This window comes from Esox lucius, chromosome 6 (genome assembly GCF_011004845.1).
Source record: "Esox lucius isolate fEsoLuc1 chromosome 6, fEsoLuc1.pri, whole genome shotgun sequence".
In the NCBI taxonomy this organism is placed as follows: Eukaryota; Metazoa; Chordata; class Actinopteri; order Esociformes; family Esocidae; genus Esox; species Esox lucius.
Window position 1 is genome coordinate 27,078,150 of NC_047574.1, and position 12,102 is coordinate 27,090,251.

Genomic DNA, 12,102 nt, shown 5'->3' on the forward strand with positions numbered 1-12,102 from the left:
ACACTTTTTGGCCACTTGTTATTAATTAATATGCAAAGCCGTTAATTGCATAATCGCCGAAGATACACACACTACCAATTCACACTGAGTCAACACTAGGTCAACAAAGTCAAATGAAAAATGATTAGCAGATATGACGGCTTGGATTTCATCAGTAGGGAAGATTAATGCAGACCTTTTGCCTGGAGTGATGGGGGAAGGACGAGAGCTGGAACTACAACCTGGAGAAGAGGCCCGGGCATCAGCCGAATCTGTCAGGAGCAGGAAAATCTCCCGAATCTTGGCGCCGTAATCTTTTCTGGTCTCGCTGAGGTCGTCAACCTTACTGAGGAAGACAGAATGAACACACGCACGCGCTGAACCCTGGGCATGCCGTACTACTGTGCATAGTCATCCTGATGCTGGTAGTGGGTAGGGTCCGGGTGATGGTATGAGTCATTCCGTCTAAGCCTATAGCTCGAGCCACCAATGTTCTAACATGGGAACAAAACGCCTGCGGAGAGGGAGCTAATCTACCTCTCGGTACCACCGGAGAAAAAGGCATGCTAAGTGGGTAATGAAGAACAGTGGTATAATGACACTGCCCCTAACTCCAATGGGCAATGAGGGGCCCGAATGTAACAAGAAATCAAGGACCGCAAAGGTAAACCAAACCACTTCAAACCACAAACAAAGGTATACCAAACCTCTTCGAAGGTATACCAACCCTCTACAAAGGTATACCAAACCAAACCTCTATTCGAGCCACAGTGAGCCATAACATTTGAGCTGAAAAATATTGTTGACTTGCTTCTGGCTGTGAAGGCTTAAAAATCATCAGCAAAAAAATTTAAATGAATCTTCAAATGCACTATGTTGTTAATGATTATTGCGGTTTGTAGTTTTCCACTCCATAAGACAGAGAATACATTAATAGTTGGAGGAGAAACATATTCTGGTGAAAATGTTGCTGCAGGAAAAACCATTTAGCCTAAAAAGACAATTTAGAGAGGATGGAAAAGTAAAAATGTTCAAAACAAGATAATATCTTAGAAATAAAGGAGAAAAAAAACCACTCACTGTTTAAGATTCTGCATTTTGTAGATGACTTCTAAAATGGGACTTGCTTCAATTTTCTTGGGGTTTTTACTGAAGTCACACAAGTTGTGTCGTACCTTTGGATCACAGAATTGTATTAGAGGATAACAGAAATACTCTAAGACTGTAAAAAACAAGGTAGATGTAGATGGGTTTCTTTACAGGACCTGACACTACATTTAAAAACAAGTTCATGACTTTAGTCAGCAAGTGTATAAAAGAAAGAAATAAAGAAAAAGAGTACCTGCAGGGAAAATATATTTGGATACAGGTCCGGGGCATGTGACTCTATGAAGTCAGAGGTGGCCTTGGCAAAACTAGAAGCTTCCTTCCCTTTCCCAGCATCCACGAGGCATGTCACAAGGTGTCTGAGAGACAACGGGTAGATACAGCAATCGCTTACATCACATATAAATTCAATTATTCTGATTCTATTCAAAGCCATAATGGAGGGACGTTTGTCGTTGCTGATTGGTAGTGAATGACGAGACAGAGCACGACTTTCAGAACCATCACCCACAGCATGAGCTGAGCCCTCCAACCGTAGTCAGGATCCCCAACCTCCTCCAGGGCCTTGACCACCTGCGTGAGGGTGGGTACCAGGTGCTGACACGGCCCGGGCCTTAGGAGAGGCCGGACCGCCTGGAAGTAGAGCACCGAGGCGTTGAACACCATGAAATGGTATCTGCCCAAAGATCGGGGAGAACAGAACACAAAAACAGTTAGAGATCAATCATTTACACAGCGAAAATGCGACAATCTTGGGTCGACCAAGTGTCAACCATGATAGGAAAAATTCTATGAATTGCAAATGAACGATCACAATACAGTATATTAGGGTTTGATAAAAAAAAATGGGTCTGTTTGAGTGTTGGTAATTTATCCACATGGGACCAATGCGTACATTAGCCTGGGCTGCATTAGATATCAATTCCCTTTCATCTTAACTGGGATCATACTAGAGAACCTTAGTTGACAGTGGAATGACATTTAGGAACTGTAATTTAATAGGATCTCTGGGAACCCTTTATCATAGTATTACAACACTGGCTGTCAGTACAATAGACCATACATCTCCTAATGTACAGTATCTGTGAAAATAATGCATGAATGGATAATTCTGTTTGATACTTACTACTTAGCTATTAGCTATAGCTACACTGATCAGTCATAACATTAAGACGAATGACAGGTGAAGTGAATAACACTGATAATCTCATCATCATGGCACCTGTCAGTGGGTGGGATATATTAGCAGCAAGTGAACATTCTGTTCTCAAAGTTGATGTGTTAGATGCAGGAAAAATGGGCAAGATAAAGATCTGAGCAACTTTGACATGGGCCAAATTGTGATGGCTAGACGACTGGGTCAGAGCATCTCCAGAACAGCAGCCCTTGTGGGGTGGTCCCGGTCTGCAGTGGTAAGGAAATATCAAAAGTGGTCCAACGAAGTAAAAGCGGTGAATCGGCGACAGGGTCATGGGTGGCCAAGGCTCACTGATGAACATGGGGAGCGAAGGCTGGCCAGTGTGGTCCAATCCAAAAGACAAAACTACTGCAGCTCAAATTTCCGAAAAGGTTAATGCTGGTACTCATAGAAAGGTGTCAGAACACACAGTACATCGCAGTTTATTGGGTATGGGGCTGCGTAGCCGCAGACCAGTCAGGGTGCCCATGCTGATCCCTGTGACCACTGCCAAAAGCACCTATAATGGGCACGTGAACATCAGAACTGAACCACGGAGCAATGGAAGAAGGTGGTCTGGTCTGATGAATCACATTTTCTTTTACATCACATGGATGGCCAGGTATGTGTGCGTCACTTGGAGAACACATGGCACCTGGATGCACTATGGGAAGGAGGCATGTGATGCTTTGGGCAATGTTCTGCTGGAAAACCTTGGGTCCTGCCATTCATGTGGATGTAAATTTGACAAGCACAGTACCACCTACTTAAGCATTGTTGCAGAGCATGGGCACCCTTTCATGGCAACTGTATTCCCTGATGGCATTGGCCTCTTTCAGCAGGATAATGCGCCCTGCCACAAAGTAAAAATGGTTCAAGAATGGTTTGAGGAACACAACAAGGTGTTGACTCTGCCTCCAAATTCCCCAGATCTCAATCCAATCGAGCATCATGGAGGCCCCACCTCGCAGCTTACAGAACTTAAAGGATCTGCTGCTAATGTCTTGGTGCCAAATACCACAGCACACCTAGAGATCTAGTGGAGTCCATGCCTCAACGGGTCAGGGCTGTTTTGGAGGCAAAAGGGGAACCTACACAATATTATGCAGGTGGTCATAATGTTATGGCTGATTAATGTATATAGCAAATATATATGTACAAACTCAAGAGCAGCTTTAAGTTTGTATCACATCTGCGTACCAAGAAAGTGACAACATTTCCATTCCTGAATATGTATGTGCCCCAAAATTAGAACAAACCTTCACCTCCCCATACTCCCCACCTAAGCACTCCATCCTCCCAGGAATATTTCCCTCTCTGTGATGCCTTCGAACATTTGTTCACATGATGGCACTTTCTGCTAAAGTTCAGAATTTCAGCCCGAGCCCAATGGGTTTTGGGAGGGATGGAGCGTTTTTTTTTTTTTTCAATTGGGCTTCTTTCTTTTCCTTTTTTGTTAGACTAGGTGACTATCTAGCCTTCAGTTCTTTAGGCTTGGGTGAGACCAGACTCAAATCCGCAAGCCAGAAGGGCTTTGTGCTAGGCAGAAGAAAACATGGGGAAATAAACGAGTCCGCGTTTCTTCATGCAAAAAGGGTGTTAACACGGCTCTCTTTGGTTCTATGAAAGATGTTTTTGTCAAACTGCATACCTTGGTTTGTCCTTTGAAATCTCCATGGTTTTCAGAAAATGATTCACAGCCTTTTCAATCTTTTCCTAAGAAAAACATTTATGAGTATGAAAGGGAGAGAAGAATGTCAATAAGAGTAAAATAATAACCATTACATTGTATTGTTCAGGAGTAGTCAACTTTTACCCAAGCAGGTCCAGAGCCTGCTGGTTATTTGTTCTTCGAGGTCAAGAGTTGAATACCCCTAGTATATTCAGTCATCTTATTACGAGCAACGTGTGTTATCTGAGCATATGTAGTCTGCATATACTTTAAGCTGCTATGAGAACACACTGAGTGCATAGTCACAACAGTCACTGAATGAACACAGCTGAACATGCACCACCAGAAACGACTGGCCTGTTTTTCCTCACCACATTGCAGATGGTCGGCAGAGACTCCAGCTGACCTTGACAGAGGTATGCTCGGCAAAGGAACTGGTTGGCTGGAGGGTTTCCTTCAAAGTACATCGTAAGGCAGTCTCGGCTGATGTCTACAAATCCAAGCTAAAACAAAACAATAACAAAACTTAACCATGTATAAAATATGCTGTCCTATCCTGAGACATGCTTAAACATAAAAACATAACTTTTTTAAACAGAGAAAACAGCCAGTATTATGCCTTTTGCACCATATGATGTATTTTGCATACCATCTGCATTTCTGTAATAACACAGTATATCTTGAAAACATGACTTGAGGACAAGCAAAACACTTTGGGACTGCATGAAGTGGAATAATGAAACAACTACCGAAAATACAGTTTTTTGGTAAATATCTCCTTTTACATATTTTTAATCATTTTTAATAATTAAACAAGATGACGGGGGGCTATTTCCTTTGTAGGCCTTTATGTTCCATAAAATCTATTTAACTTTACAATGAAAGCCGGTAATTAATTTGTAGATGTTGCCCTATGCCTTAGGAATATCTTGGAGATGCATAAATAAACAGTCATGTTTTGTAACAATGTACTGTAAATTGTATATTGCAGTGGGTATACAAAGTCCCCACTCTTTTTCAAAATGTTCACACTTTGTTGCCTTATAGTCTGAAATGAAAATACATGAAATCTGAGTTTTTCTGGCTTTATTTACACACCATAACTGACAATTGTCAAGTGAATCTTGTTTTTTTACGCTGAAAATAAAAATACCCTATTTGGATTTGTGAACACTCACCTGGGATAATTACAGCCACAAGTATCATTGATTACATCTCTACTAATTTTCTACTAAAGTTCAGTCAAGCTGTATGATGACCGCTTATGAACTGCACTCTTCAAGTCATTGCATGGTTTCTTGACAGGATTTAAGTCAGGGCTTGGAATAGGCCACTCAAGGATATTCACCTACTTGTCCTTCAGCCACAGTTGCTTTGGCAGTGAGCTTCGGGCCATTGTCATGATAGAGGGCTGCAGGTTCTCCTCCAGGATCTGTTGGTATTTTGCACCGTCCATCTCCCTTCTATCCTGACTCCACTCCCAGCTGAGGAGTGTTTTTTTTCTGGCCACCCTCCCACAGAGCCAAGTTTTGTGGAGAGCTTGTGATACTGTGGTCACATGCACCAATTGACCAGTCATTGCCAAAAAGGTCTGAAGCTCCTTCAAAGTTGCCAGTGGCTTTTACAGTAGGTGGCCTCTCTGATCAGTCTCCTCCTTGCCTGGTCATCCAGTTTGCACGGACTGCCTGATCCATGCAAGGTCTGGGTGGGGTCATAAACCTTCCAGTTCTTAATAATGGTCTTAACTGTGTTCCAAGAGATTGATGAAGTCTTTAAAATATTTATATATTACCCAATGACTCCATTTTAAAATGATATTTTCACTTGGATTTTGTGAGTCACTGTGTGTAAATAAAGCCGGACAAAGTCTGAATTTATATATTATCATTTCAGGCTGTAAACACAACACAAGGTGAACATTTTGAAAGGGGGAGGTGACCAATATATCTTTAAAAACCTTTGAGGTTGACGCTTGATGTGAACCACTTTCAGTGAGGGAAAAAAGTATTTGATCCCATGCTTATTTTGTACGTTTGTCCACTGACAAAGAAAGGATCAGTCTATAATTTCTATGGTAGGTTTATTTGAACCCAGAAAAACGTATTTCAAAAATGTTATAAATTGATCTGCATTTTAATGAGTGAAATAAGTATTAGACCCCTCTGCAAAACATTACTAGTACTTGGTGGCAAAACCCTGGTTGGCAAACACAGAGGTCAGACGTTTCTTGTAGTTGGCCACCCGGTTTGCACACCTCTCAGGACGGATTTTGTCCCACTCCTCTTTGCAGATCTTCTCCAAGTCATTAAGGTATTGAGGCTGACATTTGGCAACTCGAAACTTCAGCTCCCTCCACAGATTTTCTATGGGATTAAGGTCTGGAGACTGGCTAGGCCACTCCAGGACCTTAATGTTCTTCTTCTTGAGCCACTCCTTTGTTGTCTTGGCTGTGTGTTTTGGGTCATTGTCATCCTGGAATACCCTTCCACGATCCATTTTCAATGCCCTGGCTGAGGGAAGGAAGTTCTCACCCAAAATTTGACGGGACATGCCCCCTTCCATCGTCCCTTTGATGCGGTGAAGTTGTCCTGTCCCATTAGCAGAAAAACAACCCCAAAGCATAATGTTTCCACCTCCATGTTTGACGTTGGGGATGGTGTTCTTGGGGTCATAGGCAGCATTCCTCCTCCTCCAAACACGGCAAGTTGAGTTGATGCCAAAGAGCTCGATTTTGGTCTCATCTGACCACAACACTTCCACCCAGTTCTCCTCTGAATCATTCAGATTAATAAGCAAACTTCAGACAGGCCTGTACATGTGCATTCTTGAGCAGGGGGACTATGTGGGCGCTGCAGGATTTCAGTCCTTCACGGCGTAGTCTGTAACCAATTGTTTTCTTGGTGACTATGGTCCCAGCTGCCTTGAGATCATTGACAAGATCCTCCTGTGTAGTTCTGGGCTGATTCCTCACTGTTCTCATGATCATTGCAACTCCACAAGGTGAGATCTTGCATGGAGCCCCAGACCGAGGGAGATTGACAGTTCTTTTGTGTTTCTTCCATTTGCAAATAATCACACCAACTGTTGTCACCTTCTCACCAAGCTGCTTGGCGATGGTCTTGTAGCCCATTCCAGCTTTGTGTAGGTCAAAAATCTTGTCCCTGATATCCTTGGACAGTTCTTTGGTCTTGGCCATGGTGGAGAGTTTGGAATCTGCTTCTGTGAACAGGTGTCTTTCATACAGGTAACAAGCTGAGATTAGGAGCACTCCCTTTAAGAGTGTGCTCATAATCTTAACTCATTACCTATATAAAAGACAGCTAGAAATCTTTCTGATTGAGAGGGGAGGAAATACTTATTTCACACATTAAAATGCAAATCAATTTATAACATTTTTGACATGTGTTTTTCTGGATTTCTTTGTTGTTATTCTGTCTCTCACTGTTCAAATAAACCTACCATTAAAATTATAGACTGATCATTTGTTTGTCAGTGGGCAAATATACAAAATCAGCAGGGGATCAAATACTTTTTTCCCCTCACTGTACATCCCAAGAATATTCCAATAAATATTATTAAATAATTAAAATTCTCAAATGTTTCTTGTGGGTAACAGCTGACAAACATGATTAGTCATTGTTAGGATAGCTTCTGGCCTGTCCAAATTATTAGTAGACCATTTCTTATGGCACATGGAGCTCACACAGATATACCCATTTTTAAAAAGGGAAATCTAATCATTTTAACCACAACATCTTGTTATTAGCATTAGACGTGCTGTAAACAGGGTTGGCTCACCAAAAATGCAACAGTATTTTAATGGACTGATTCATTTGATTTACTATATGATGTTATGGAAAAGCGACAACATAAGTTATTCCCTTCTGAATTATAAAGTGCTCTAATGGCTGTTGTTGATATTAAGTAGGAGAAGATGGCGGTTGGCAGACACTTTAAGGCACATTAAGAACTCCCAGGCAGGCATTACAATAAAGACAAGAGTTTTTAGAGGTTAATTTTCCACCATTTGATCTCATGCTCACCTATTACTCACCAAATTAATATGCTTAGTCCGTGCAGTTAGGGCATCTATAAATCTGTTTGAGCTAGCCTATACCAGAACAGTACACAGTATAATTGGTATTATGAGACAGAACATTTGGGAATCAATTAATGATTAACTTGAAAGACTGAGCTGCGCTAAGGGGTTCCTTACAGTAAATCTGAATCCTGCCCTAAATCGTCTGGACATGGATATTTCTGAACCAACAATAGTGGTACACTTCGTCCTACACTTCTGTGAATCAAAAGAAAGGCTAGTGCAGAAGACAACATGTACAGCACTTCAACAGAAAACTAGAAATCTTTCTCAATGTCATCAGTCTTAACAGTGAACAGTTCCTTTGCCAGTTCTGCGGTCCTTGGCAAACAGCCCTCTGTCCCAAAGACACAAACATGACTATGTTTAACACCTAGACTATTTACTCAAAATGTTTAACTGTTGACTAAACTTCTGTGCTATACTTCACCCACAATGTACATAAATTCCTCACTGTAACATGGGTATACTGTGAACTAGTGTATTTGCTGATGAACCAAACATTATGACCACTAACAGGTGAAGCGAGTAACGTTGATTATCTCCTAACAAAGGCACATGTCAAGGTCTTGGTAGATTAGATGGTAAATGAACAATCAGTTCTCGTAATCAACATGATGCAGGTGAAATAGGCACAAGTAATGACCTGAGCGACTTTGACAAGGGCCAAATTGTAATGGCCAGATGACTGGGTCAGAGCATCTCTGAAACAGAAAGGCTTGTGGGGTGCTCCCAGTCTGCAGTGGTGAGTACAAACCGGTAACAGGGTGTTGAGCGTCCAAGGACCATCGATGAACGAGGGCAACAAAGGCTATCCTGCCTGGTCCGAACTCTACAGTACTGTGGCACACATCCCAGAAACGTTTAATGATGGTTATGGGAGGAATGTGTCACAACACACAGCGCATTGCACCCTGATGCGTATGGGGCTGAGTTGCCACAGACCAGTCAGAGTGCCCCTGATGAACCCTGTCCACAGTCAAATGCGCCTACAATGGGTACGTGAGCGCCAGAACTGGACCTTGGAGCAATGGAAGGTTGCCTGTTCCGATGAGTTCCGTTTTCTGTTCAATCACATGGATGGCCGTGTACGTGTGTGCAGTGTACCCAGGGAAGTGATGGCACCAGAATGCACTGTGGGAAGACGACAAGCCGGTAGAGGAAGTGTGATGCTCTGGGCGATGTTCAGCATGGGAAACCCTCGGTCTGGGCATTCATGTGGAAGTCTATTTAAGACATGCCACCTACCTAAACATTGTTGCAGACCAGGTACACACCCTCAAGGCATTGGTATTCCCTGATGGCAATGGCCTCTTTCAACAGGAAAATACACCCTGCCACACTGCACACATTGTTTGAGAATAGTTTGAGGAACATAATAAAGAGTTCAAGGTGTTGCCATTGCCTCCAAATTCCCCAGATCTCAATCCAATTGAGCGTCTGTGGGATGTGCAGATCCATGGCAGCTCCACCTCACAACATACAGGACTTGAAGGATCTGCTGCTAATGTCTTGGTGGCAGAGACCACAGGACACCTTCAGGACAGGGGTCTTGTAGAGTCCATAGCTCGGTGGGTTGGTGCTGTTTTGGCACCAACAGAATATTAGGCAGGCATATTTAGGACCAACAGAATATTAGGCAGGCATATTTAGGCCCAACAGAATATTAGGCAGATGGGCATAATGTTTGGCTTATCAGTGCATAATATGCTGACCACTCATATTACTATAAAGTGTACATTTGGAAAGTATTCAGACAACTTTTCTTTCTCCTTTTTCCCCCCTATAGAACTTGATGGAGACCACCTGTTGCAAATTCAATTGATTGGTTAAGGTTGATATAAGGTCCCACACATCACAGGGCATGTCTCAGTGAAACACAGGCCATTGAGGTCCAATGAACTCTCAGGCCTTTCCAATCAGTTTCATGTAATTTTAATGGACAAAAAATGTCCATTAAAGTGACCCCAAACCATTGTATGTGTGAAAATGCTGAGTGAAAAAAGGTGCTTCTAACTCTACAGCACAGCATCAACCCTCAATTAAGTGAGCAACTGATAGTTTCATGATTACCTCAATAGGAGCCCTTATAACCAAACAGAGCATTAACTGTAGCAGGCGGTGAGAGGAAATCTATATTCTGCACAGGCTGCACAGTCAGATACAGCTTATCTCGCATTCTAAATGCCTGTTAGTGTACTTTCAACACCATGTATTAACAACATAAGCATCAGGAATTCTGACAAACTAAAAAAACTCACTGTTCAATACAAATGTCAGATTCACACATAAAGAACACGTCTTTTAAATAGGTTTGGCATCTCATCTTGATCTTTTGTTCAGAGGAATTCTTAAATAACTGGTAAGATAAAGCAAGTTTATGAGATTAATACAATCCACACTGCTTTATTATTATAATTTTTGTTATCCTACAATATTATTTATCTTGGTTAACCCAGAACCAAGGTCTCACAAGAGTTTTCTACAGCAATGTGATTTAGTTCTGAGTAAATCCAAGTTAGAATCTGAAAGGTCCACTTTGTCAAATCTACACCCTTGAAAAAGCCTCCAGGCAAATTATGACAACAAAACCTAATTAAAAATGATTATAATACATAAAGATAACATGTTGTGATTGTAATAAGCAGAAAAACAGTAGGATATCAATCTGTTCGTGTCATGCCCAACATAAAGGCATCAAGGCCACTTCAATGTAATACAGTAGCAAGAAGATTGGATTTCGAATAACCCAAAATATTTGCAAAATAACTAGCTAGACTAGAGAAACGCTAACTCATCTTTTGAACCGTCGACGCCGTCGAGTGGGACGGCCTCGACGAGTGGGACACTAGGATTGTTAACAATATAACAGCGCTGTAGCTATAATTGAAACAGTAAGCATAACGAGCATTTTGATTAGTAGCTAACATTTTTACGATGTCACTCAACATTTTACCTCTAATGCCTGCTCTGCGCATAAAACGTACAACTCTGGACAGAAGCATCTGGTATCTGAAGCCGTCTTTTCGACTCCAGGTGTCCCTTCTCTGATCAACACATAAGCTGCTTTCAGGGCATCAGTGTCTAGACAAAAACAAGTGATTAAACGTGTTTAACAACAAACATTGTCAGTCAAGTTAACTTTAGTATATTGTATAAGTATTTCAATAAACACCTTTTCGTTGTGCAGCCTTGGTCAAACACTGTCGAATGTGAAGATCCATTATGCTGAGTCAGTTTTGTTAGATCAGATGGCTGTCATACCAATCAGCTTCAACGAATACAGTAACTACCGTTATACCTATGTATTGCTACCATAACGTTGAGTAACCTGGTTGATATATCACTTCTATCAAGATGGATGCACAAACAATAGGTAAATACTTCTGTCTGTCCTTAGTTTTCGCACAAACGCGCTGCTTTTTCCTTGTTGGGGTTTAGGAACGTATCTTAGCAACAAAAACTCCACGGAAAGCACAAAGGACCAAAAGACATCATTAAGACATCTAGCAATACCTCACTTATTGGAAAAACTCAGACCATCTCTGATATTGAGCAACGACTCGAAACTCAGCATTATTTATATGAAGACACCATAACAATATGTATGTTATATCGATAAATATCAAACCTTGTAGCCTAAGGTCTCAAAGTGAACCAATACAACAGGATTGGTCCCGACCTGACCCACTGAACTTTAAGTTTTTTCCACTTTCTTGTAAAAGTATAAAAAAAAACGGAGATATTATTATATTATATATGTTAAGAAATGTATCAAATAATTGCAATATGATGTATGTCAGAGCGTTATATTTATTAATAAGTATTTTCTTTCTGTTCAATTGAATCAGATCTTATGTTTTAAAAACCTGCACACATCAGGGATTGTGCCTGAAGCAAAACACTTTGTTCTAGTAACTAGAATTTAATGTTTGCAATTTGTTGTTGTTGTTCCAAACAGGCTGGATATTTTACTGCTTTGAAATAATAGATGGAAATTATAAAAATAATCAGAATATTCATCACAGAAGATGTTCTTAGGAGGAGGACAGTGAGATGATGAAGAAG

General features: G+C 41.2%; 1 protein-coding gene across 7 annotated transcripts in view; it reads right to left on the reverse strand.

The window, feature by feature from the left end:
• LOC105029862 (cilia- and flagella-associated protein 46) overlaps positions 1 to 11,455 on the reverse strand; it is an 81,764-nt gene extending 70,309 nt beyond the window's left edge. For all 7 annotated transcript variants that reach the window (XM_034292903.1, XM_034292904.1, XM_034292902.1 and 4 more), the window contains exons 1-8: positions 11,210 to 11,455; positions 10,991 to 11,118; positions 4,307 to 4,438; positions 3,915 to 3,979; positions 1,598 to 1,762; positions 1,322 to 1,445; positions 1,060 to 1,154; positions 176 to 325 (exon numbers count right to left, since the gene is read on the reverse strand). In XM_034292903.1, the coding sequence (XP_034148794.1) occupies positions 176 to 325; positions 1,060 to 1,154; positions 1,322 to 1,445; positions 1,598 to 1,762; positions 3,915 to 3,979; positions 4,307 to 4,438; positions 10,991 to 11,118; positions 11,210 to 11,258 (908 nt within the window). In that variant the 5' untranslated portion in view covers positions 11,259 to 11,455. The remainder of the gene's footprint in view (positions 1 to 175; positions 326 to 1,059; positions 1,155 to 1,321; positions 1,446 to 1,597; positions 1,763 to 3,914; positions 3,980 to 4,306; positions 4,439 to 10,990; positions 11,119 to 11,209) is intronic.
• Positions 11,456 to 12,102: the final 647 nt, after the last annotated feature.